Source organism: Puma concolor, chromosome D3 (genome assembly GCF_028749965.1).
Source record: "Puma concolor isolate L17-30 chromosome D3, mPumCon1.1.hap2, whole genome shotgun sequence".
Classification (NCBI taxonomy): domain Eukaryota; kingdom Metazoa; phylum Chordata; class Mammalia; order Carnivora; family Felidae; genus Puma; species Puma concolor.
In genome coordinates, this window is record NC_141678.1 from 28,211,869 (window position 1) to 28,239,018 (window position 27,150).

The following is a 27,150-nucleotide window of genomic DNA, read 5'->3' on the forward strand; positions in this document are numbered from 1 at the left end:
ACGAAAATTATGAAATAGTATTTTAGTAAATATCCCAGTGAAATTTTAGACCCTAGAGCCATTGCCTGGCCTTTTCCCTTTTGTAGCCGACCGCTGTCCTCCGTACCTACCCCCGGGTCCCGGGTCCTGCACTTCCGGTGAGCCTCCCAGGGCGTCGGAGCGGAAGCGGCGGCGGCGGCTTCGGCGGCTTCGGCGGCTTCGGCGTCTGTGAGCTGAGAGGGTCGGCGGGCTCCCATCCTAACGTTCTCTGGGTGAAGCGGCATCTGCCAGGCAGAGGTGTCCACCATGGTGAGTGTGGCCTGTCAGGGTCTGGGAGCTGGGGCTGGGGCCTGGAGCCAGGGGCCGAGGCCGGGCCCGGCGGGGCGGACAGAAACGGCCACGGAGATGCCGAGTCACCCCCGCCGGGCGAGTGCCGGACCCTTGACCACGATCGGCCTCAGCTTATCTCCGGTAGTCCTGGGCATGGTTCGAATTTCCTCTCAGTTGGACTTGAACTTCTTCAGGGTGAAAACTCTTCTACGTTTGTGTCCACTCACGGGTCTCATAAGTGCTATACAGGTGACAGGTTTCCATTCCACCAAATTAATTGAAAGGTTGGGCGTGAGCAGCAGAGTCAGCCCCCCTAGGGAGAATGCTTGGGAACCCTTCCGGTGGGCCGGAACACTCAGCCCTTGAGCCAGTTCCTCAAGCGCAGTACCTCTTGGTCTTGGCTGGGTTGTAATGATGCCTTCGGCTATTTAAGTGATTCAGTGGATAACAACAGTAGTAGCTAATTGTTGCTGGCGCTTTTTCTCTTACACTTCTTTCAACTGAAACCCACAGTCCCTTATTACACCTTATCCCATTTAATCCCTACTATGCCCTTGGAGACAAGGACGATTAGTATGATTTTAACCATGAAAAAAACAAGGTTTAAAGAAGTAGGTAGTTTACTGGTAGTCAAAGAAGCGGGTAGTGGAAATTTGAGGCCAAGTCTGTCTGGATGCAATGCTGAGTCTCATTACCGTTGTACAGCATTGCCTCAGTGTCATTTGCTTATTTTAGCAAAAATAATGACTACTAGGTTTTGTCCCAAGTATTTCATTGTTGAATCATGTTTCCATTCTCAAGTTCATCCTCATCCACTTAAAGACCCTGAATACCTGATAGGTCTAGGCAGTATACTAGACATTGGGATTATGAAGGAAAGTAGGACTTGGGGTAGGGAGCAGCAGAGAGGGGCAGAAGGTCAGGTTCATGGGTGGATTGAAGGCAGATTGTTAAGGGTGTTAAATACTTCGTGGGGATTTTCTGACTTAATGAGGAACAAAAGCAAAGAGAAAAAATGCCTTGGATGGGGTGGTGTAGTGAAAGCCTCAGGGAAGCCCCACTCCACGCTCTACCTTCACATTTGCTATGCTTCTGGCCAAGACTTTGTTGAACAGAGTTCTGCTTAAAGGAAGGAGAGACAAAGGTTTGAAAACTACTGTGCTAAAGCCCCAGGGATTGAAGAGCCATTTGAGATTTTAAGCAGTAACTTGCTGTGTTTGCATTTTAAGAAGACTGCAGATTCATCTTGCTAATTTTGATTTTGGAATTGCTAGTAAACTACTTAATCAGGCTTTGTCTCTACTTGATGTATATTTGGAATCAAGTCAAGAAATATTTGTCTATTGTGAAATATTTTTTAAAACTTGTAAAAACCACATAAATTTACCATCTTAACTGTTTTAAAGCATAGATTCTGTAGTGTTAAGTATATTCGCATTGTCGTGTATTAGATCTTCAGAAGTTTTTCATCTTGCGAAACTGAAACTCTACCTATTAAACAACAGTTCCCCCCATTTCCCCTCACTTACCCCCTGGCAACCAACATTTAATTCTTGTCTCTATGAATTTGATGGCTCTAGAGACCTCCTATAAGTGAAATCATATAACATTTGTCTTTTTGTGACTGGCTTATTTCTCTTGAGCATAAAGTCCTCAAGGTTCATCCACGTTGTAGTATGTGATAAAGTTTTCTCCCTTTTAAAGGCTGAATAATATTCTATTATATGGGTGTACTACATTTTGTTTATCCATTCATCTGCTGATGGACACTTGGATTGTTTCTATCCCTTAGCTATTATGAATGATGTCGCTATGAGCATGTGAACATCATACAAATATCTTTTCAAGACCCTGCCTTCAATTCTTTTGGGTTTATGCCCTATAGTGCAATTTTATATTTGGCTGGGGGGACGTCATGGCAATTGCAATACTTTGAGAAGACTCCAAATTGCTGTGTAAAATGTTTTCTAAGCCTCACCATAGTCCACAAGTTAAGAGCTGGGATACTAACTTTGGTGGCACAATATCTTGGCTCTACTTATTAGCAGGAGGGACTACCATGGCATAACACCATGAGAGCACATTGGAGGGGCATCAGTCCAAACCCTGGGCAAAGCAAGGAAGGTTCCTGGAACCAGGAAAGGATGGTCATGGAAGCCAGGGGAAAGGGACGGGGTGCAAATGCTGGGTGCCTGCTCTTCCTGTTGTCTGGAATGCCATTCCCTGTTTTTTACCTGGCTCCCTCCTGGCACTCAAGTCTTTGCAGAGTCCCTTCCTGACCACCCATTTAAAATAGCATTCTCAGGAGCTCTTTCCCTTACCCCGTCTTGTCCTTAGAGCATTTATCAGTATCAGACGTGGAAACATTTTCTCTTACTTGATTCCCTTGTCTTGAATGTCAGCTCCTCCAGGGGCAGATGTTGTACCTGTTTTGTTAGTGAGCAAACATCATTAGAGTGTTTTGCTAGTGCTTAGCTCAGAGCCTGGCAGATAGTGGGCACTCAATAGATGTTTTGGCGGAGGCATCTAGGTGGCTCAGTCGGTTCAGCATCTGACTTCGGTTCAGGTCATGCATGATCTCACGGTTTGTGAGTTCGAGCCCACATTGGGTGAGCTCAAGCCCCGCTCCAGGATCTGCTCTCTCTCTCTCTCTCTCTCTCTCTCTCTCTCTCTCTCTCTCTCTCGCGCGCGCGCGCGCGCTCTCTACCCCTTGCTCACTCGGGCACTCAGATAGATAGATTTCTTTAAATTAACAAGAAGAGGGCAAGTGTTTCTGTTGGAGAAACCAGGTGTGGCCGGTATAGGAGATTGTAAGGGCTGTCAGTAGCCAGTCTTTGAGGTGTATGTGAGATCTGGCCTGGATCCTTGGGGAGTGGAGGCATGGGAGACTGAAAGAAGTTAATGACAGGCTTGACGTGGCCAATCATATATTTTAGTAAGATTTAGTAAGAAAGCAGTAGACTCTAGATTGGAGGGATGATACTGGGCATGGCAGAATGTGTAGAAACAGATTTGAGATTCACTGTGCCACCGGGAAGTGCTTCAGGCAGACTGCTCTGGTCCATCAGGATTGCCGTGCATCTTGCCCTTTATACACGTGCAGCAGCATCAACTACCGTGACCTGTTTGGGCTTTTGACGTGAAGAGATGTACCTTTGTTCTGTTCTAACTCCAGTATCTCTTTCCTTCCTTGTAGTTCTCCTTCAACATGTTTGACCACCCGATTCCCCGGGTCTTCCAGAACCGCTTCTCCACGCAGTACCGCTGCTTCTCCGTGTCCATGCTCGCAGGGCCTAATGACAGGTCAGATGTGGAGAAAGGAGGGAAGAGTATGTGCTCGTTTTTATTTTGAATAGTAACCTTTCCTGCCCTCAGCCTACAGTGCTTGCAGTCTTCAGGAGCCCTTGTTTTGCATGTGTAACCAGAAGTTAGTTACAGTGAGAGTCTTGCTTGCCCCAGACTTCCTAAGGGGGGCCTGGGGTGGGAGGGAGAGTTCTAATTATGATTAGATTTATGGCTAATAGCTATCTGGTTCCCGCAATAAATTACAGCAAGTAAAATTCCTTATCAAAGATCATTATGAAATTCTGGCTACTTTACAAGTATCGTGTAGTATGTTTTAAAGATATGACAGCAACTAAATTTTGGCTTTGTGCTGCCTTTTTAATTTTTACTTTCTTAATGTTTCTTAAATGTTCTTTCCACAGTAATTATGCCGCCCTCAGCCCTCGATCAACTCAGTAAGTATTTTCTCCGTGACCTGGGAACTGAGGTCATTTAAGTATGGACAGCAGAAACTTGGGCATATGTTCTTCAGTATGTCCAGACGTAGGCAACCTTCGTTGTGTCTGGATGGGAAGTGTCCCTGGAGGTTGCATACTGGGCTGGACTGCTGGGCCCACGGATGCCTGGTGAGGTGATGGCCAACGGCGGCCAGCTGTCCAGTTGGGGGCCAGTGAGTACTCAGCTCTAGATTTCTCCCCTATGAAGGAGGCTCTCTACTCTCCTGACACCGACCCCCCCCACCTCCACACACACACACTTTATCCAGATCCCATCAGGACAAGGAAAGTTTGAACACAGTGCTTTTCACCCTGCGGAGGCAGCTGACTCTGTTGGCTGGGTTCACTAGGTTTTTCCCTAAAGGAGGCTGTCAGCTCCCAAGAAAATGCTGTGCATAGGCTTTTCACCTCCTCCCCAAACATGTTTCTTTAGTTCCAGGCCCAAATTTCTAGCCCTGTCTGCCCCACTGCATCGACAGCGCATTATCTTCTGCCCCAGAACCTGCCCCTCTCATCAGGTTCTGTCTGTTATAGCAGGAGCCAGAGAGTCCCAAGGGTTGTGAGAGTGGCCACACTTCCTCTTTCCTCAACCTCTCATCCCCTGAGAACAACCCATAGAGACACCTCATGCCCCTGACTACAGGCACAGTCACTGCTTTTTGAGATTCAGTGGTCTTTCTGGTGTGAATTCCTCCCATCCAAGGGAGGATAGTGGAGGTCACCAAAGCCCAGGTCCACACTTGGTATCTGCTACATGTGGGACAGCACTGTAGAGAAGGGGTGCAGCCTGGCCTGGCTATAGACTAGTGACTTGGCCTCTGAACTTCAGTGTTGTCATCTTTAAACAGGGACACATGGCACCTGTCCATCAGAGCTGCTATGTGGCAGGAGTGCCTCCTCTAGATGGTGCCCTGTGGCGTGTGTATAAACAGCCCAAGCCCATGTGACGCCAGTCAGAAAACAGGAGGTGGCCTTTAGCCAGCATCGCTTAACCAATGCCAGCAGTGGCACTGGCCACACACAGTAGAGGCCTTGAATTCTGGCATTTGCTTAGCCAGTGGGTAGATAGAGCACCCTGGAGTTCATAGCCCTCAGGCTGTCATCATAGAGGAGGGAACAAGGCCCCCCCAGAGAGTCTGCCCTTCTATTTGAGCTGACCCAGGAGCTGAGTGCCAGGAGTGACCTTTGGTACAAGTGTCTAAGAAGTGACTTGGATTGGGACAGTAGAGTTTAGATCAGTGTTCAGATCTTTTAAGTCTTGGAAGAAATTTTGTCTAAATGAAATCTTACAGGGAGTCTTAATTTATAAAAGTATCACTACTCAATTTGGAGGAGGTGAGGGAGTGCAGAGGGCTCAGAGCCTCAAGGCACTTCTCTAAATCAGGAAATGCACTTTGAAAACTACTAGACTGAGGAACATAGGGGTTTCCTCCAACGACAAGAATCTTGGATCCTTGGCTACAGCCTGATCTACTTCACCCTGACTGACCATGGTTCTGCTTCACAACTCCACAGCTGAGAGGTGCCCTGGGGACAGAGGGCCTGGCCTCTGGGCCCTTGGCCATTGTACTCCAGCATCCAAGGCACCCTTGGTGACTGGCGGGGGGTGGGGGGGTGGGAGGGGTGGGGGGGTACCCACACCCACTGCTGCCACTTCTGAAGGCTCTTCTCCCTCATCTGTGGCTTCCTGCCCAAGCTTCTTACTTGATCTGCATCACCAGAATCCTAGGCAGAGTCTGCCATACCTCCTGGTGCTGAATGGAACTTTTGTTGCCATGTTTAAACCGACAGGTCAAAGTGGGCTTTAGCGGTTAAGCCAGATCAACCTGGGCCAGTAGCCTGGGTTGAATCCCAGCATGGTCACTCCTGGGCTGTGTGATCCTGGGCTTCTTGCTGACTGGGCATGTTAGTTCCCCATAGATGAAAAGGGTAATGATTGTCCCTACCTCATTGTTCTGGGAAGAGTAAGCAAGAGCCTGGCACATGGCAAACAGTGTTGCTTGTTCACTGCATCAGTCTGTTGCAGAGCCCTCCGCTATGTCCCCGACTCTTGGGTTCTCCTGCTTCACATTGCCTGCACCTCCTACACTCCTGAGTCAGCCTGCCAATGGTCCTGTTGCCTGCCTCTGGCCATCCATGGGGCTTCAGTTTGGGACCACTAGAGTGAGGGGATGGACGGACTGTGTGGTGACCTTGCAGAGAGCCACATTGCTGTATGCTTCCACCCTACATAGTGTCTGGCCCATCCCTTCTCCTCCTGACCACATTCACACCCTGTCCTGGTGCCCCAGCCTCACCCAATTGCTAGCCATTCCCAAACTGGCTAGGTTTCATGCCTTTGTTCAGGCTGCTTCCTCTCTGGCATTCCCTCCCTGGCTGGCCTGCCCATGACTCTCACAGAGCACTGCAACATCTAGGTGTACGTGTTTATTTCTTTTCCACCCTTCTTTTTTTTTTTTTTAATATATGAAATTTATTGTCAAACTGGTTTCCATACAACACCCAGTGCTCATCCCAAAAGATGCCCTCTTTAATACCCATCACCTAACCTCCCCTCCCTCCCACCCCCCATCAACCCTCAGTTTGTTCTCAGTTTTTTCTTTTTTTAATTTTTTTTTTTTAACATTTTATTTATTTTTGAGACAGAGAGAGACAGAGCATGAACGGGGGAGGGGCAGAGAGAGAGGGAGACACAGAATCGGAAGCAGGCTCCAGGCTCTGAGCCATCAGCCCAGAGCCTGATGCAGGGCTCGAAGTCACCAACCGCGAGATCGTGACCTGAGCTGAAGTCGGACGCTTAACTGACTGAGCCACCCAGGCGCCCCTGTTCTCAGTTTTTAAGAGTCTCTTATGCTTTGGCTCTCTCCCACTCTAACCTCCTTTTTTTTTTTTTTTTTTTTTTTTTTTTCCCTTTCCCTCCCCCATGGGTTTCTGTTAAGTTTCTCAGGATCCACATAAGAGTGAAAACATATGGTATCTGTCTTTCTCTGTATGGCTTATTTCACTTAGCATCACACTCTCCAGTTCCATCCACGTTGCTACAAAGGGCCATATTTCATTCTTTCTCATTGCCACGTAGTACTCCATTGTGTATATAAACCACAATTTCTTTATCCATTCATCAGTTGATGGACATTTATTTAGGCTCTTTTCCACCCTTCTAACTAGAAACCCTTGCAGGCATGGATTTTGTCCAGCACGTGGGTGGCAATGAAATTATTTATGAATAAATGAGTTAACGTATCACTTTTTAAAATTGGGGTTTCAGAAAACTTCAAGTGTGAGCCGGTACTGTGTACCTGGGTCACCAAACATTCCTGAGCTCTGGGCCAAGTGATATGTCAGGGGAGCATGGGGTCTACTGGGTGGGTAGGCATCCAGGGGCCTAAGCACCTTGTGGGTTTGAGTGCCTGCTCTGGGGAGCACCCAGGGAGGCTGATTTTCAGAGGAGCGCATTCAGAGAATAGAACTCCCTCACCGAAGCTCTGCCTCAGCCTCTCTCTCCTCTTCAGGCCGACTCAACATTACCTACCCCATGCTGTTCAAACTGACCAACAAGAACTCAGACCGCATGACGCACTGTGGTGTGCTGGAGTTTGTGGCCGACGAGGGCATCTGCTACCTCCCACACTGGGTGAGTGGGACTGTGCCAGTCTCTGAGAGTCTGAGAGTCTCAGGTTGGGGCTTTGAAGTAGGGAGGCCCCCAGCACATGGGAGAGCCTCGCCCCTGGAACAATGACATGGCTAATAGAGAAGGGTTTCGGAACAAGGTTCTGCATGCTGGGGGGTGACCTTTCTTTGACAGTAGACCAACTGGTAGCCTAGAAACCACAGCCACCTGTTTACCTGCCATTTCCTAGGCAAGGCTTTTGCGAAAATAATGAAGCAGGAGTATTTTTGAAGTGGTCTGTGTACAGAATTTTAGGTTTCTATTTTGATTTATTTTTTTAATGTTCATTTATTTATTTTAAGAGCACAAGTGGAGGAGGAACAGAGGGGGGGGGAGAGAGAGAGAGAGAGAGAGAGAGAGAATCCCAAGCAGACTCTGCACTGTCAGCACAAAACCCAATGCAAGGCTGGAACTCAAAAACCATGCATGATCTGAGCTGAGATCAAGAGTTGGATGTTTAACTGACTGAGCCACTAGGGCACCACCCCTGGAATTTTAGGTTTTTATACATTTGCTCCCCAAGTCTAATTTCTCCCCCAGTTTTGTCACATCATCGTGTGTGTGTTTAGATATTTGTCTGTAACTGAGTCTTTCCAAAGTGTATCACTTCCTTGCCATAAAAACAAAGTCTCTTTTTTGCACTCAAACTTTCTCTTGAGCCTGGGTCCTTCCTTAATGGTAGGCCCGGCCAGCCTCTTCCCCACGGGAGCCCTGCACTCCCATCACACCTGCTTCCTGGTCCCTCCTGTGTTGTTTCCCAGCCTCTGTCCCAAAGGAGCTCTTACTCACGCCTCAAAGCCCAGACTCAATTTGCTTCCTTGCTCAGTTGCCCTTCCCAACACTTGCCACTTGGTACCTTATTGTCCTGTAGGTCTACAGGTGCCCCTCCTGGGCTGGACGACTTGTCCCACTCATCGGATAGAGTGATGTGGGTGGCTGAAGTGTTGCACACTGACAACTTCTCAGGGCCACTCTGGATCCTCAGAGCTGCTCTGGGACCCATGTGTAGAGGTAAAAGAGGAGGTGGTAACACTGGGGTACACCGTACCTCCAAAGTTCTCTCTCCAACCCACAGACTTGGTGGCCCCTTGTCCAATCTCCCAGGATGCTTTGGACCAGAAAACTAATTGGATCCTTTTTGCCAAGAAATATCGTATTCCCTGGGAAGCTTCTTTAGGTAGCATAGACCTGCCTCTTCCTGGGCTGGCCTTCCAGCTCTTGGCCAGAGCAGATGATTGCCTAGGGGTTTCCAGTTGCTGCTGCAGAGCTGGCCTAATGATCTTTTGACCCTCAGCGGTACGTGAGCAGGTGCTTTCTGTTAGGTGCTCTGTCCCACCCAGAGCTCCCAGGCCTCTTCAGGACAAGTCAGCCTGGAGCAGATGCTGGCCTTTCTTCTAGCACCTGAGGCCTCATCCGCTGGCCGAGATCGAGATCTCCGCCCAGGACCACTGGGAGTGCGTGGAAGCCTGCTGCCTTGTGCCTGTCCTACTATGTGTACTACATTTGTTGGAGCGACCACACCAGCCTGAAGAGTGTCCTTCAATGAGAGTGTGTCAGGACCTCTACAGGCCCACAGGGCCCTGCTCACCCTCTAGCTTCACTCATGACCTCTGCCCTCCTTGGCCCTGGCCTACCTTCCTCTTACCTGTATCTTGTCCTTGGACTGTTAGAGTTACCTCCTAACCGCCTCTGTGAGCCACAGTGCTGGTCCGTCAGTGCCGCCTGGGTGAAGCGTTCTTGAAGGGATGTGATGCCTGGGACTGGCTCCAGGGCAGCCCAGTGTGGGATGCGGTCAGGGAGTGGGGTGTTGAATGAGGAGCCGAGGTTAGCTGTGATCTGTTGAACCGAGGGATGGGTGTGTAGAGGCTCACTCATACGGTTCTCACTGCACTTTTTTTTTTTAAGGTTTTTTTTTTTGTTTTTTGGGGTTTTTTTGGTTTGGTTTTGGTTTTTGGCTTTTTTTTTTTTTTTAAGCTACACCCAACATGGGGCTCAAACTAAACCTCAGGATCAAAAGCTGCATGCCTTACTGACTGAGCCAGCCAGGTGCCCCTGGTTCTCTCTGAGCCTGGGTGGCTCAGTCGGTTGAATGTCTAACTTCGGCTCAGGTCATGATCTCGTGGTCTGTGAGTTCAAGCCTGGCATTGGGCTCTGTGCTGACAGCTCAGAGCCTGGAGTCTGTTTCAGATTCTGTGTCTCCCTCTCTCTCTTTGCCCCTCTCTTGCTCATGCTCTGTCTCTCTTGCTCTCAAAAATAAGTAAAACATAAAAAAAAAAATTGTTTTTTAAATAAATAAAATTTTTTAAAAAAAAGAAAGTTTAAAATTAAAAAAGCAAAAAACCACTCCCAAGACATGCAGGGTTCCTCATTCCTGGCCCACCCTCCTTGTCTCAGACCCTTGAGTGTCAGCCTTATGGTCTCTTGACTTCCTGCACACCAGGTACTCACAAGCCTTTGTTCGTATCTTTCTGCCTTGTTCCTCACCCAGCACCCACCACACAGGGTGGTTTCATAGAAGTATGAAGTTATCTTGTCAGTTTTATGTGACCCCCTGTAGCAGACACCTCTGGGGACTTGTCACCACCCTGCACCTGCCTCAGCTATATGGCCATTCCATTTGAGGTAAGCCCACCTGGTGCCATCATTATCCTACTCCCGTTGCAGCCGTGTTTGCTCCAAGGCCTTGTAAGTTGTGTGTGAGACAACTCAAAGGTATGGAGGGGTGAGCTTCCCTGGGGAAACACTGTCCCTAGGAGACCTGGAGCTAGTGGCCTTTCCTTCTAGGGGACCATCTTTTCTTAGAGGCTGACAGAGACACATTGCTGGCTGCAGGCACCTAGGTAGTACCCCAAGGCCTCCTTCCTTTCACGCCTTTGACTCACTTGCTGGTTGGCTTTACCTTCTTTCCTAACATCAAATCGCAATTAAATTACATGTCCCCAAGTCCTCATCTCAGGCTCCTCTTCCAGGGACCCAAGGAAGAGCCATCAGAATGCCAGACTTTGGCCTGCTGAGTATGTGGTTAGATGATGCTCATGCTGGCCACTTGATTTCCAGGAGCCTCATGTAGCTTTCTTCTTCTTTTAGATGATGCAGAATTTGCTGTTGGAAGAAGGGGGCTTGGTCCAGGTGGAGAGTGTCAACCTTCAAGTAGCCACGTACTCCAAATTCCAGCCTCAGAGCCCTGACTTCCTGGACATCACCAACCCCAAAGCAGTGTATCCTTTTGAGATAAGGGTTCTTCTGGACAAGGGAGGGGTGTGCTGGCAGTCTGTAAAAAGCGAGCTCTTTGTTGAGCATGTGCCTACTTTGGGGACCACACATTTGTTTCTGATTGGAGTTGTGGTTTGAGAATAATGGTGTTTAGCCAGCATGTCCACCCTGGCCTGGACCTGGGCTTGGGCCTGGACAAACACACGCGGCACTCTCTGGGCCTCTTCTGGACACTCTCCAGGCACTTCCTTGAGAGCAAAGTGGAACCCTTCCTCCAGGTAGACTGGGGCACCTGGCACAAAGCTCAGTGTATTTGGTGGAAGGAGGCTGGCTGGTTTGCCTCTAAGGCCCAAACCCTCACGGGCCCCTCGTGCCCCACCTCAACCATGAATGCTACTCAGCCTCACCTTTTACCCAGGGTTAATGCTTTTCACTCCAAACCATTGGGGAGCAGTGACACAGTACATTTTTCTGTAAGCAAGAGAAAAGAAAAGGTTTTAGGTTTTAGTGGTTTTTGATAATGTTCTCTGAATGTGAGCCAGACATGGGTGTTGATAATTTAAGAAACAACTGGTGTGGGCAAGGAGCATGCTGTGTGTGGTCTGTGGTCTAGACCTCTAGATTGGAGGCCCTGGCTTGCTTGTTGAGATCTTGTTATAGGGCAACCACTCCACTATCTGTTTTTAAAAGGCTCGATAAAACACAGTTGAACAATACAGACAGGTAGGTAGTTTAAAAAAAAACAAAACTGCTTCTACCCGCCCTACTTGCACACTGTCCCCAACCCCAACCCAGGAGCAAGCTGATGTCGGCTACATCCTGGACGTGTGGGCTGTGAGTCTCCTGCTGACTATGTCTGGACCAGCGTATTGAGTTCCCTATGACTTGGTCCTGGACATGGTGTGGGCTTGGGGAGCTGTGCTCGCCACACTCATCATTGGAGGCTTCCCGTTTTACAGGCAGGGTGACATACTGTGACATGTCTGCTCACCTGATGCCTCAGAGCACTGCCTTGGAGGTGCTTGTCTGGTGATCAGTGCCCAGGAGTGTCTGCCTCGATGACCATGCCCCCTTTTGATCTTCTCTGGATTTTCATGTGTGTTGCGGTGCAGACTTTCCAGATTGTTTTCAGAGGCTGTTTCTATCCGCATGGTTAACTTGTTAGTTCATGGAGAAAGAGTGTCAGTTTCGTCAGCGGAGAGGCAGTCTGGTGCTCCTGGGTCTGGCTGACAGTCAGGATAAAGTCACTCTTAGTAAAGGCAGACTCAGCACAGAGCCAAGAAGGTTGGGCACGTAGAGCTGTGATGCAGAAACCAAGTGGGCTGGCTCTGACAGCTGGGCTGGAGCTAAGGGAAGGGCACCCCAACAGCATGGCATTTTATGCAAGGGAGCGAAGACAGTGTACACAGAATGCCCTTTCACAAAGCTGTTCTCATCTTGAAAGGCTATCTGACCAAGAGAAGGGATCCTGGACAGGCTGAGTCTTCTCCCCTCAAGTCAGACTCTTGAGAGCCTTGCCTGGTATGCCATGTCACAGTGCTGGGTTCTGGAGGAGTGTCGTATGTTTGCCCATTCTATTTAAAGTAATTCTCTGAATTGACAAGGATGATATGGTTAAAGTATTCCGTGTGATTAGGCATAACTCCCTTGCCTGGGCATTTGGGTTATTCAGTTTTAGAGAAATTATTATTATTTGCAATTATAAAAAGGGTTTACAGGTTACCTTTCCCTCTTTAATTTTTATTTTTTTAGTTTTTATTTTAGAACATACTGCCCTAAAGTTGGGTTACCACCTAAAAGATAGAAGAACAAGTGTCAGAACATCTTTGATTTTTGATGAACTTTTGAGGGGGCCTATTTATGATTCATTCAGTCTTTTTTTCTTCCATACTCCCATAGGATTTTTAAGATCAACTTGTTGAGTGTAATTTACATACAATAAAACTCCGAGTTTGGTCAGTTGACAAACGTGAACACCCATGTACCCAGAACACTTCCATCTTCCCAAAAGGTCTGCTGTGCCCTTGCCTGCCCCTCCTCACCTGATATCCAGCTCTAGGAACCTCCCTGCTGCTTCCCACCCCTCAGAGAGCTGCCTTTCTTGAGGGAACACTTTGTGGCAGTTTCTTTCCCTCAGCAGTGTTGGTGAAATTCATCCATCTAATGAGTTCACCCTCTCTTATTGCTGAGTAATATCTCACTGTATCAAAGCCGTGTGTTTTAGCACCAGCCCAGTATATGCCTGTCTGGTATACTTTATGACAGTGATCATCTAAACCTTTATAGAACTTGTTTCAGATTTAAGGTACCCATCTTGCCATGTTGCCTTAACAGTGTGTGTCTGCAGATTAGAAAACGCATTAAGAAATTTTGCCTGCCTGACCACAGGGGATGTGATTGCCATCAACTACAATGAGAAGGTGAGTGTCTCAACCACGGGGCCAATAGGGCCCAGAGCCAAGGTCAGCGTAGGTCACACCTGAAGACTTGCAGTGTCCATTCTGATGTTTGAATGGGGGGTGGGGGGAGGGATCTTTCATTCTTTCTTTCTTTAAAAATATTTTTTATTTATTTTTGAGAGAGAGAGATAGCACAAGCGGGGCAGGGGCAGAGAGGGAGGGAGACACAGAATCCAAAGCAGGTTCCAGGCTCTTAGCTGTCAGCACAGATCCTGACCCAGGGCTCAAACCCACGAGTCATGAGATCATGGCCTGAGCTGAAGTTGGTTGCTTAACCGACTGAGCCGTCCATGGGTCCCCATTTTTTTTTAAGTTTATTTATTTATTTTGAGACAGAGAACATGTGGAGCATATACACACGAATGGGGGAGGGGTTGAGTGGGAGAGGGAATCCCAAGCAGGCTTCCTGCTGTCAGGCTGTCAGCACAGAATGAATTGGGGTTCTTTTTAGGCAGGGTATGCATGGCTTTTATCAGGATTGCTGCCTACTCTTTGCTTTTTAAAATCCTTATGTGTTCATGTTTAAACCCCTGTAGTAATTCATTCAGCAGCTCTGTTTTGAGGATTGATTGCATTTACAGTTGAATGAGCTAAACATTATTAATCATAGTCTGTATCCCATGGGGCCAAGGGTACTGCTTGTGCCTCCATTAGAACCTCTCCACTGCACCTATGATCTGAGCTAATCCCTTTGCTGGTCTGTGGGAACACAGAAACAAAGTAGCCTGGGTCCTTGTCCTTGTGATTCCCTCCCTTGGACTGGCCCTCAAGGAGCTGGCCCTGCAGGGTGCTCCCAAGTGCTGTGGGGCACAGGGGAAGCAGAACCTGGCTTTGCCTGGGGACATTGTCACCTGACACCCAAGCAGAGACAAGAAAAGCAGATATAGACCCTTAAGGAAATCAGTATTGGCATTTTCAGATGCAAACATAAAGTACTTATGTGTAAAATGTTCAAAGATATTTTTAAAAACAGAATCATAAAATTTAGCAATCAATAAAAGACTACCAAAAATAACCAGGAGGGTTTGAAAAACAGTCAAAGAGTTAAATAACAGCTGACAAAGAATTAATGAAATGAAAGCTAAATCTGGAGAAATGCCTTAGAATTCTACACGGAGGGGCACCTGGGAGGCTCAGTCGTCCGATTCTTGGTTTCGGCTCAGGTCATGATCTCATGGTTTGTGAGTTCGAGCCCCAAATCAGGCTCCATACGGATAGTGTGGAACCTGCTTGGGATTGTCTCTCTCTGCCTCTTCCCTGCTCACTCTCTCTGTCTCTCTCTGTCTCTCTCTCTCAAAAATAAATAAGATTAAAAAAAATTTCTACACAAGAGATCAAGGCAATGAGCATAGGGGAGACTGAATTATTGGGTACACTGAGAGAGTCACACACACTGTGAAAATCCCAGCAGGAGAGAATGATGGAGCCACAATATTGTGAAGAGATAATAAATGAAATTGTTTTAGAACTGGCTTTCAGCCCACAGTAACAGGGAGTATAGTATATATCAAACAGGGTGAGTTGCATATACCAAATAAGCGGAGAGAAGGTACTTAGAAAAGAACAGTAAATAGTAAGCCTTTGAACAGCAACTGTTACAGCCAAAAATAGCAGAATACAGTTTGCCCTTGAAGAATATGGGGTTAGGGTCACCAAACCCACAAATAACTTTTCAGTCCCCAAAATTTAACTACTAATAGCCTACTGTTGGCTGGAAGCCTTACCAAGAACATAAACAGTCGATTAACACATATAGTTTATGTTATATGTATCGTGGAGCTGGACAAAAGAAAATGTTGTTAAAAGAGTCACAAGGAGGGGTGCCTGGGTGGCTCACTTGGTTGAGCATCTGACTTTGGCTCAGGTCATGATCTCATGGTTCATGAGTTCCAGCCCCTAATCAGGCTCTGTGTTGACAGCTTGGAGCCTGGAACCTACTTCAGATTCTGTGTGTCTCTCCCTCTGCCCCTCCCACGCTCACACTCTGTGTGTGTCTCTCTCTCCCCAAAATAATAAATAAACATGAAAAAAATTTAAAAAAAAAGAAGTCACAAGGAAGAGAATATACATTTAAGGTATTGTGCTGTAAAACTGCATGTAAGTGGACCAGCGGCAGTTCAAACCCATGTTGTTCAAGGAGCAACTGTATCTTCAGAGGCTGACAGAAAGTAACTGTCACCAAAATCTTTAAAGAATGCAGGCAAAATCAAAATATTTTCAGATAAACCAAATCCCAGAGAGTTTATTTACTAATGGAACTTCAAAAGCATGTGCTTCAGGAATAAGCATTCTCCTAGAAGGAAAGACCAGCATGCCAGAAGGAATGGTGAACAAATAAACTAGCAAATATGAAGTAAATCTTGGTAAATGTCGCCACATAAAGCAGTAATAACGTTTGAGAGCCTCGAGCAAGAACATCTAAAATATTAGAAAAGAATAAGCCTGAAGAGTTGTTCAGAGTGAAAGTGTCTGCAACCCAAGAAAAAGTTCAATCAGTAAAACTAACTGGGAACTCCACATACATGTTGAATGTTTAAGAATAATACAAAACACTAGAAATTGTCATGGAAGTATAGGAAGTATACCTCACGCAATATATTCTAGCATTTCTATAGTGCTCCTTCTAAGATTTTTCTTTCCCAGCTCTGGTTGCAACATAGTTGGTATTATGGTCCACTAATTCCTTGTGACCTGCAGTTTGAAGGCAGTACTGTAGCAAAATGAGAACATGTTCCTCCGGAGACAGGGGTGCATGTGCAGATTTCATAGCAGTTTTGGTAGTAGTGTGGTGCTGGCAAACCCATTGGAGTCAGCCCAGATTTTGACTGGAGAAATTGCGTTACATCCGTACAGTAGCATGCGTTCATTTCTGTTCATCTTTTTTTTTTCTCCCAATTTTTTTAACGTTTATTTTTTTTTTTTAATTTTTTTTTAACGTTTATTCATTTTTTTGAGACAGAGAGAGACAGAGCATGAACGGGGGAGGGTCAGAGAGAATCCGAAACAGGCTCCAAGCTCCGAGCTGTCAGCACAGAGCCCGACGCGGGGCTTGAACCTACGGACCGTGAGATCATGACCTGAGCCGAAGTCGGCCGCTCAACCGACTGAGCCACAGGCGCCCCAACGTTTATTTTTGAGAGAGACAGTTTGAGTGGGAGAGGGGCAGAGAGAGAGGGAGATGCAGAATCTGAAGCAGGCTCCAGGCTCTGAGCTAGCAGCACAGAGCCTGATGTGGGGCTTGAACTCCTGAACCATTGAGATGATGATCTGAGCCCAAGTTGGCCACTTAACTGACTGAGCCACTGAGGCGCCCCTGTTCATTTTCTATTAAATAATGAGGAAACTTAAAAACAGACTGGGCACACGAAGCCTTCTCACTTTACTTTGGGGACCCTCCCCCTAATGTTGAGGCTTTTGTTTAATGGTGGGACTCTCCAGACTGTTCTTTGTAAAAGCAGGACATACTCAGGTAAACAGAAAACCAGAAACGATGCATGAAAAAGCAGATTCTGCCACTTTTTGTTCTTATCCTTCTGAATGTTTGTTTGTTTGTTTGTTTGTTTTTTGTTCATGTTTATTTATTATTGAGAGCCAGAGAGAGACAGAGCATGAGCAGGGGAGGGGCAGAGAGAGGGGGAGACACAGAATCTGAAGCAGGCTCCAGGCTCTGAGCTGTCAGCACAGAGCCCAACACAAGGCTTGAACCCACAAACCGCGAAATCATGACTTGAACCGAAGTCAGACGCCCAACTGACTGAGCCACCCAGGCACCCCGCTTCTGGATGTTTTGATACACATTTTTGACACACTTGAGATCATCTTAGACATACAGCAATATGACTTTTTTTTAACTTCTCCCATTGACTGCATGGTATTCCGCTGGTGACTATAATTTCTATATATGTGAACAAATATTATTCATTTAGCCAATTTATTGGTAGGTATTTTGAGAATGCACTATTATTAGCAATGTTGGAGTGAGCATTCTCAGAATTTTCTCTTTGGGTATTTAGCTAATTATTTGCTTAGAATAAATTCCTAGAAGTGAACTTCCTGAGATAAAGGTTGTGTCTTTTGCAATTTGATGCATAACTACCTTGTCTGATTTGAACCACTTATGGGCATCAAAGCAGCCTTCCTCCACAAAGGCAGCTCCCTTGTCATAGCAAGAGGTGCATCTGGGGGAGGGGGTCATGGAGGTGAATGGTGTGTCTGCGAGCCTAGTAGGGAGCCACAGTAACATGAATGACGACAGCCCCCAATGCTGCCATGAACTGTGAAACTGATTTTTGTTTTTTTCCTACAGATTTATGAACTGCGGGTGATGGAGACCAAGCCTGACAAAGCCGTGTCCATCATTGAGTGTGACATGAATGTGAGTACCTTTGCTGCTTACAAGTGCGCTTGGGGTGAAGGAAGATGGGCAGTTGATGGCCCCTGCAGGCCAGTTCCCCTCGAGGGTGTCATGTAGCCCCTGGGACTGTTTGGGTGAAAGAGGAGGAAGATGATATCAGAACATTATAAGGAGGCTGCTGACCTTATGATCCTTCTTAGACCAAGAGAACTGGCAGAGTTGTAGCCAGTTCTGAGATGGCTGCACCCACCAGCATCTTAGACATGCTAAAGAAGGAATATTCTTTTTTTTTTTTTTTTTAAATGTTTATTTTTGAGAGAGTGTGAGCACGGGAGGGGCAGAGAGAGAAGGAGACAGAAGATCCGAAGTGGGCTCTGTACTAATGGCAGAGAACCCAATGCGCAGCTTGAATTCATGAACTGTGAGATCATGACCTGAGCCCAAGTCGGATGCTTAACCGCACTGAGCCACCCAAGTGCCCCTAAAGAGTGAATATTCTTAAAAGCTGAGGAAACTTGGGGCACCTGAGTGGCTTAGTCAGTTAAACATCTGACTCTTGATTTCAGCTCAGGTCGTGATCTCACAGCTTCATGGGTTCGGGCCCCACGTCAGGCTCTGCACTGTCGGCAGTGTGGAGCCTGCTTGGGATTCTCTCTGCCCCTGCCCCACTTGCACTGTCTTTGTCTCTCTCAAAATAAATAAATACACTTAAAAAATAAAAAGCTAAGAAAACTTAGCTCCTGTGTAGGAAGCAACTACTGGTACACACAACAGCCTAGTAGATCTCCAGGGAATGCTGCCGAGCAAGAGGGGCCAATCCCAAAAGGTTATATTCTGACATATGTTATATGTCCCATGTGTATTACATTCTTGAAACTGGCAAGACTTTAGACTTGGAATACAGAGTAATGGTTGCCAGGAGTTAGGAGAGAAAGCCAGGAGAGAGGCGGGTGTGGTTGTAACAGGACAACTCAAGGGGTCCCTGTGATGTTGGAACAGTCCAGTATCTCAGCTGTGGGGATGGAGACATTGCCCTACACTTGTGATAAAATTATGAGGCCTTAACATGCACACACCAGTGAGTCAGTATAAAACTGGAAAATCTGAACAGGAAGGTGGGATCATGTCACTGTTGCTATCCTGGTGGTGATACTATATGCAGTTTTTCTAAAACACTACCATTGGGAATACTGGGCAAAGCATACAGGGCAACTTTCTGTAGCATTTTTTACAGCCACATGTGAACCTACAGTTGTCTCCATTAAACTGGAAAAGCTAAGGAAGCCTAAGTGTCTCCACATCTCAAAACTACTTTTCTGACACCACAGGTAGACTTCGATGCCCCACTGGGTTACAAGGAGCCTGAAAGACAAGTCCAGCATGAGGAGTCTGCTGTAAGTTGTTTCACCAACATCCCTCCCCAGCTCCAGCACTGTTTGCCCTCTTTGGTAATGGGACTTTTGTGGGAGGGTGTCCTGGTTTTGTCCTGACAGCTGATTCTCGTTTGGCCTCTGCCGGTGCTGACATGGCCACGTGCCCTGCTCCCGTGGAACAGTGTGTCCCAGCTGTTGGGGTGCCGGGTTGGCAGTAGCAATGAGAGGCCCAAGAGAAAAGCTGGGGTATCCCTGCTGAGAGGCTTATTGCATGATTTCTGTCCCTATCAGGAAGGCGAAGCTGACCACAGCGGCTATGCTGGAGAGCTGGGCTTCCGTGTGAGTACCAGGCCACACATTTAACTTTCTGTATGCCCACTGTGCCATCTGGGGACCTCCGTAGGGACTGGGGCTCTGGGCATCCGTGTACACACATATCTGGCACTTTCTCGGTTACGTGGCACTTTACATCCATTTTCTCCTGGAATCCTCCTAACAGTTCTACAAGGCTTTTCCAATTTTTCTTCTTCTTTTTGAAGATTTCTAACTTACCAAAAAGTTAAAATAGGACACACGTATTCTTCTCTTAGATTGACCAGACATGACGACATTTGCTCTATCCCTAATAACATGGCCTCTGTGAAAGGAAGTTGCAGTGTGACCTCCCATCGCTGCCGCCAGCCAGCCTCCCTGGGAAGAGGTAGAGATGGCTGGTGTGCTGGCACCAGGGTGCTGGGAGGCAGCAGAGGAGATGGACTAGAAAGTAGAGCTGTGGGGCATTGCAACAGAGGCCTTAGCCCACCCCACCCCTGGGGCCCTGAGCTGGGTGGCCCTGCAGAAGCTAGGGCCAGACCTTTTGACCTGTCATTAGCTATTGGCTGCCCCCATAGGGTGGCTGTGTTTGGGCCAGGAGGCTCCTTTCATCTCCCTGTAATCCTCTGAGGAGCTGGGCGGAGAGTTCTCGGCTGTCCATACTCCAGCAGCTGGGGAGTGAGGGCTTCAGTTCTTAAGGGGTCTGGACAGCCCACCTCCAACACACATCCCTGCAGCGATCTCTGGGCAAAGGGCATGTGTATGCTCACTAGCTCTTGCGCACTTTCTTGCTCACCTGTCTAGGCCTTTTCCGGCTCTGGAAATAGACTGGATGGGAAGAAAAAAGGTGTAGAGCCCAGTCCCTCCCCAATCAAGCCTGGAGACATTAAAAGGTGGGTCTGTCCCGACTCTGCTCCCGCCTGATGCTTTTGTCATCCTACAGGGAGGCTCTGTGCCAGATTCCTGGGGTGGGGCCACCTCACTGGAGCTCTAGAGACCAAGCCTGGACCAAGGAGGCTGGCAGTATTAATGGATGACCCCTGCCTGTTCTCCTCAGTGGGCTGGAGCACCACCAGAGCCACTGTTTCTGGAGGGGTGGGGAGGGGGACAGTGGGTATTGGTGCCCTTCCTCAACTGCCAAGCCTCTCCCACAGCCTCCATTGGTGCTTCCAGTTCTGCCTCCACCTGTTCCCAAGTAGTACCTGATCAGCTTGCTTTCCTGTTTCAGGTCATTCCACTACCTGTTTAGTAATCTCCCTGTTTTCCTATTTTGTGACTTCAAATAATTCAAGTCACATTATGTCAACTTCCCTCAAACAGGAGGCAGGAACTGCCTTACTTAATGTGTTTCTGTTTAGGGGCCCAGAGACTCTTAGAGCAGTTTCCCTGCTCTGGTGGCCTTCATGGAGGTAGCAGGGATATGTCGTCACCTGTCTACTCTGTGTGTTAGAGCAGAAGGAGAATGCTGGCAGTGTTTTTACCCAGTCTCTTAAGAGAGCTTAAAGAATTCAGTGTGAATGTAGCCCTTGCAGGCTCTATGAGGCTAGAGGACAGAGATGATGAGGCCCCCAAGCCTCCAGGTGACCCCTCCCTGCAGGCCAGGCCCCAGGTCTACGGGCCTCTTCCCCAGTTGCCTTCAGGTTACTTCAGGAAGGATGCTGGGGAGCACCAGAGGGCTGGCCCAAGGCCAGAGTGGGTACAGCAGTGTACCCCAAAATGAGAGTTGTCGGGAGGACACTTGTATCTTCTGCCTGCCTTCCTCTTGATTGCCAAGAATGAATTTTAGGGGTGCCTAGGTGGCTCGGTCAGTTGAGTGTCCGGCTCTTGATTTTGGCTCAGGTCATGATCTCATGGGTTGTGAGATCGAGCCCTATGCCGGGCTCTGTGCTGACAATGCAGGGCCTGCTTAGGATTGTCTCTCTCCCTCTCTCTCTGCCCTTCCCCTGCTTATGTGCATGCTCGTTCTCTCTCTCTCTCTCTCTCTCTCTCTCTCTCAAAATAAATAAATAAACTTTAAAAAAAACAAGGTATTTTAATTCAGGGTATCTGGGTGGCTCAGTCGGGTAATTGTATGAGTCTTGGTTTGGGCTCAGGTCATGATCTCATGGTTTGTTAGTTTGAGCCCCATGTTAGATTCTGTATGGACAGTATGGAGCTTGCTTGGGATTCTCTCTCCCTCTCTGCCCTTGCCCCGCTTGTGTGTGTGTGCTCTCTTTCTTCCACACCCCCCTCTCAAAAAATAAACATTAAAAAAAAAATGAATTTTAATGCTTTTTTCTCTTGAAACTAACACTTCTCCTCCTTGCTCTCCTTCACAGGGGAATTCCCAATTATGAATTTAAACTTGGTAAGATCACTTTCATCAGAAATTCACGTCCACTGGTCAAAAAGGTTGAAGAGGTGAGTTTATTTTACTGGTAATGAAAAGTTTTATTTGTTAATGATGACTGGAGAGTTCTTTCCATTCTGAATAAGGATGTTTCTGTCATATTTTTCCCCATGCCTAGGGCCCTCCTCTCCCTGGCAGCCTGATTGTCCCGTTGAGACTATGCGGGGAGTGTGTAGGCCACAGCTCTGGTGTCACCTGGCAGTGGTGATCGACACAATACCAGCTCACAGAGCCTTGACCAAGTGCCATAGTTAACTATTTAATCCCCAGCCCCGTCCCTTGAGGTGGCTGCCGTGATTGTCTGCATTTTTACACATGTGAGCCTGAAGATGTGTGGAGGTGAGGGCACCCAGGGTTCAGGGGCAATTCGTGTTATTTCTAGAACACCAGCACTTCAGACCCACCACTCTCCTGGTTCCTTTTCCCTAAGGCTCAGTGTCTTGGGGATCTAGAGTAGGCTAGAGGGCAGATGTTCTGTGAGCCCACTCAGGATCCTGGCTGCAGGGCCATCACCAGCCCCTTGGCCACTGAACTCTTCCCCTCTTCCTGTGGGGTGGTTGGGGATAGAGACCACTACACCGTTTACATATTTCCTACCCCTTTGCATCCCGCCCTGGTCTTAATGTTCCTTGAATTAACACAGTGTTGGGAAACTTCCAGGCTCAGAGGAACCAGTGTGGTTCCCCCATGAGACCTTATCCTCTGACTCCTCCTTGAGTGCCTTTCCAAGCCTTTGCCAGCTACATGCTGGGGCTTGCTGCCTCCAGCTTGGAGGCCTCAGCAGGGCCGTCCTCCAGGCTGACTTGTGACCTGACTGCTGGAGATACAGGAAAGGGAGGGTGAGGCACAGCTGGAGCTGTTTAATCCATAAGTACTGGAGAAGAAATGTGTGGCTGACGATGGGATTGAAGGCACATGCTTAGCGCTACCCCATCCTGAACCCTCAGGAAAGCTGTGGCACAAGGTAATAAGGTAATAAAGACATTGGCAAGAAGAGGAGGCAGCTGCTACAAAACTTTGAAAGCCCCAGAACAGAAGGGGTAACTGACTTCGCAGGCCATGGAAGCCACATTCTGAGCTGGCTGTGGGGAAAGCCAAGAGGCAGATTGGTGTAGAGAGTAGAGCTCTGAAAGGCACCTCTGGAAATGGGGGACAAAGATGGAATGTGTGTCACAAAGAACCGAACCACAGCACCTCCTCTCCCCAACCCCCCGCCACTATCCCCATAACCTGCTGGGGATGTACCTGCCTGACCCCAGGAGAAAGCTGGAGGCTCGTCTTCTGGAAGAGGCATCACGACAGGTCCCGAGGCTGGGGCCATCAGTACGGTGGATAGGACTGAACTAAAAGAGCAAATGAGTAAAGTACTAAAAGTACAAATGAGTTTGTATCCTGAATGTTGTCACCCTTGATATCCTTCCCTTGCTTGGCTCACACACTGGCTGCCAGACTTGCTTATTGCAGTTGGAGGAGCTTTCTCTGGACAGTCTGATGAACCCTGAGGAATGTGCCAGCCAGCTCACCCCAGAGTGAAGACTGTAGTCAGGAAGTTTCTGCTGCTAACCTCTAAATCAGAAGAGTTCTGAAAAGAGATTAGAGAAACTAAAGGGGCAGGAACCATCAGGGAAGTAATTTCCCCAGACTAAAGGGCACAGAGTTTACAGATTGGAGGGCCCCCTGAGCATCCAACACTGTGAATGAAAATAGCCCCCTATTGAGGCAAAGAAGAGAACCTAAAGCTTTCAGAAGGCAGAAAGTGGCTGTACCACAGATTAAGAATGGCATCATTTTAGCAGGACACAGGAAGCTAGGAGATCTTGGAGCAGTGTCTTCAAAATTCTGAGAGGGAACTTTTCTAAAAAGTTCTGTACCCAACTCTTACAGGCTGAACTATATTCCCCCAAGTCCTGTGTTGAAGCTCTAACACCCAGCACCTCAGAATATGACTGTATTTGGAGATAAAGGCTTTTACGGGAGGTGATTAAGTTAAAATGAGGCCATTAGGGTGGCCCCCCAACCCAGTCTGACTGGTGCCCTTGTTAGCTGTACAGAGGGAAGACCATGCGTGTGAGGACATTGCAAAAAGACAGACATCTGTAAGCTAAGGAGCGAGGCCTCAGAAGAAACCGAACCTGTCAACACTTTGATCTTGGACTTCCAGTCTCCAGAACCATGAGAAAATATCTGTTGTTTAAGCCACCCAGGCTGTGATATTTTGTTATGGCAGCCCCAGCAATCTAACACCAACCAAACCTATCAGGGAAACGTGAGAGTAGAAAAGGCTAATTTCAGATATGTAGGATCTCACAAAAAGGTATTCCTCAAACACCCTTTCTCAGGAAGCATCTGGAGGATGTACCCTACTAAAATGAAGGAATAAAGTAGAAATAAGAAAGCCTTAGGTCCAGGAAATAGGGAGCCCTGAAGCCATTCGTAGCACCAAGAGGATGGCCAGTCCAGGTAGGGCAGCTTAAAGGCCCTATGAGATGCACCTGCAAACAGACAAAAACAGCGGGGTGCCTGCTGTGATTGAATGTATGCAGAAGAGAGAAGCCAGACACAGGGACAGCAGGACAAGACACAAGGCTCTGCAGAAAAGGAAGGCTGATTGGTTTAGCTATGACTCAACTTGACATGGTTGCCACCACACCAGTACACTCCTGCATGGAGGTCAGGAGGGGCAAGTGCAGGCAGGGGCACGTACTATGGAGTGTGAAATCCTCTTGCACAGATAACGCCTCCAAGTGACTAGCAAATACAAACTGATGAAAAGATACCTGCTGTTTTCAGGAGTTCAGAAAAAAACAAGCCCTCTTTCTTTTGGTGGGAAAATAGCTTGATTGAATGTTTCTGAGGGCTGGTTAGTGACCATAATATTAAAAGCCTTAAAAATAACACACAGTCCTTTTATGGAAGAATAATACTTCTAAAAAAAAAAAAAATCAGAGTTGCGGACAAACACAGTAAGCTGCTCACCACAACTGTTTACAATACCGCAAACCTGGTAGTAACATCCAGTGGTGGAAGACTGCCTCTCCCACATGATGGAATTTTCTGTAGCCTATACGAGAAAAGAAATTCATTGACTTGAGACTCGGGAAGTATAATAGGTCATATATAGTCATATATAATAAAGTGGCTGGAAATATTTTTGGGTGGTGAAATTACAGATGATTCTTCTTTTGGGGTGTATTTTATATTTTTTACATTTTTCCATTTTGAAAATGTGATTCTTCTGCAAAAGGATGTACATTCAACCTGAGAATAAAGGCTGTGGTAGAGGCATAGCTGTGATTCTGTGGTTTTGTTTCTCAATTCAGTAGACTATGATTTATGTTTCCACTTCAAAGACATTTCTTCTTATGTATAATGTGGAAGTGAGGAAAATGGGTGGCTGGCACATGAGTCAACAGAATAAAGCATTTATTCTAAGCCTCCAAGGAGTTTCTGAAAATAGTATTTTATCTTCACACTTAGGATGAAGCTGGAGGCAGATTCGTCGCTTTCTCTGGAGAAGGACAGTCGTTGCGTAAAAAGGGAAGAAAGCCATAAGTTGGGACTGTTGGCTGATTGGAAAATAAAATAATCAATTGCAACATAATGGCTTTTAGTTACTGGCTCTGATGGGATTAGACTGTTGCAGAGGATGCTGTCACTTTGTGTTTTGTTTAGAGTTACCTAAGAATTACTGAGTCTGACCTGGAAGTGGAACAATCAGACTTGGTGGTTGATTTTGGGAAGGAGAAAGCTCACTCTGAGATCCCATAGGCAAGCCTCCTCCTTGCCCCTTCTTGTTTTCAGCCCTTGGGGGTGCTCCCACTGCCTTAGCCAAAGCAGAGTTCCCCAATTCCTGATAAAAACCAATGGAGGGGATTGGGTTGCTCTAACTTGAGGTGTTGTTTCTCTTTTTTCACTTAATCCTCTCTTTTCCCAGGTTGATAGCTTAGAACATTGCCTTTGGCCTAGAAAAAATGGCTAGATATGTGCTCTGTAAATAGTGGTTATCCCATTACTCTGGCTGCAATTTAAGTATATGAGGAAGGGTGTTTCTATTTTTATTTTACATATTGATTTTTTTTTTTCAAAAGAACCATCAGAAGGTGGATTCCTGATCTGAATACATTTCCACTTGTATTTTGATTTCATATGGAAATATGAGTGAATAAACCTAAATGAATCTGTTCTACAGTAAAACAACTTCATGATGAAGCACAAATACAAATTAGAATAAATAAGTGCTAAAGGTACATTCCTCTTTCTCCTTCCCTACCTCCCACTCCCAGTTTTAATGTATTAAATTATCCAAGGTTCTGCTGGCCTATCTTTTTTATTAATATTAATTTGGTCTCAGATCACTTTCTATAATGTGAGATCTTTTGACATGTTAATCTAATTTAATCTCTTTTGTTCCTTGAAAATAATTTTACATCAAGAATTTCAAATAAAAATGGGCAATGACTAAAACCTGGATTGCTTCCAAATGTTTGATTAGGTACCAACATGGGTTGCCCCAACCGGGCCTCCAACCAGAAGTTGGAGGAAGACTTGCTTGCAGGTGTCCCTTGTTCCATCCTGCCATTAGAAAAGAGCTTCTGTGTAGGACTTCTGGAGAATGTAGGGAGAAGTGAGGTTCTCTGAACCCTGTGTTGGGATTGTCAGCCCGAGCAGGGTCTCCTCTTGTACCAGGACTCCTGCTTGAAAACAGAGGATTCCATCTCTGGACAGAGCTCCTTGAACACTCAAGAGAGGATGCCCCCTTCAGGATGGTTGCTCCAGGGTCCACCCACATGTCATCAAGTCAAGAGAATAGATGATTGTCATGAAGACAAGAGCTGGACTATTGCCCAGACTGTCACCACTGATGATGGACAAGGTATTAAGAGGCATGAAGCACTGCTGTGACTTTCCTGACCCTCCACTTAAGGGGATCTCTCTTTCACTAGCTGAAATAGAATCCCTCCTTGGTGGGTAGGCAGCCTCCATTTGCAGGATCACACTGGCTAATGTATCATTTGATGCCTAATGAATATTAAAGTAAGGCACTGGCCTTGGGTTTTTGTCTTTCCTAAGCAACATCTACAGTGTATGCAATAAAACCACTCCTGGTGCTTTGCTGGAGCCACACTTCTTTTTGCCTGGGCTGCAGGTGGACTCTTTTGGTGGGCCTTCTGGTGATATAGAGGGGAGGGGTCACCCTGTCATTACTGCTGCCCCCTGGTCTGCAGCCCTCTCTGTCTTCAAGCTTGGTCTATGAGCCAGCTTGGCAGGACTCCTGGTAAAATTGCAGCA

At 47.1% G+C, this 27,150-nt stretch overlaps 1 protein-coding gene across 2 annotated transcripts; it reads left to right on the forward strand.

The window, feature by feature from the left end:
- The first annotated feature begins 127 nt into the window (after window positions 1–127).
- UFD1 (ubiquitin recognition factor in ER associated degradation 1) lies at window positions 128–25,462 on the forward strand. 2 transcript variants are annotated; one of them, XM_025933236.2, is made up of 12 exons: window positions 128–288; window positions 3,506–3,638; window positions 4,017–4,049; window positions 7,604–7,725; window positions 10,849–10,979; window positions 13,322–13,394; window positions 17,740–17,808; window positions 19,116–19,181; window positions 19,452–19,499; window positions 20,277–20,365; window positions 21,791–21,872; window positions 25,339–25,462. In XM_025933236.2, exons 1-12 carry the CDS (start codon window positions 286–288, stop codon window positions 25,411–25,413), a joined length of 924 nt encoding a protein of 307 aa, XP_025789021.1. In that variant the 5' UTR covers window positions 128–285; the 3' UTR covers window positions 25,414–25,462. The 2 variants fall into 2 exon arrangements, with proteins under 2 accessions (XP_025789021.1, XP_086538391.1); XM_086682265.1 differs by having other exon boundaries at window positions 189–288; window positions 3,506–3,612.
- Window positions 25,463–27,150: the final 1,688 nt, after the last annotated feature.

Bases quoted from the DNA above. Each gene is read 5' to 3' on its own strand.
- UFD1 (XM_025933236.2), top strand. The intron at 7,726-10,848 runs GTGAGTGGGACT...TTCTTCTTTTAG, and splicing joins TCTGCTACCTCCCACACTGG to ATGATGCAGAATTTGCTGTT. The intron at 21,873-25,338 runs GTGAGTTTATTT...CTTCACACTTAG, and splicing joins TGGTCAAAAAGGTTGAAGAG to GATGAAGCTGGAGGCAGATT.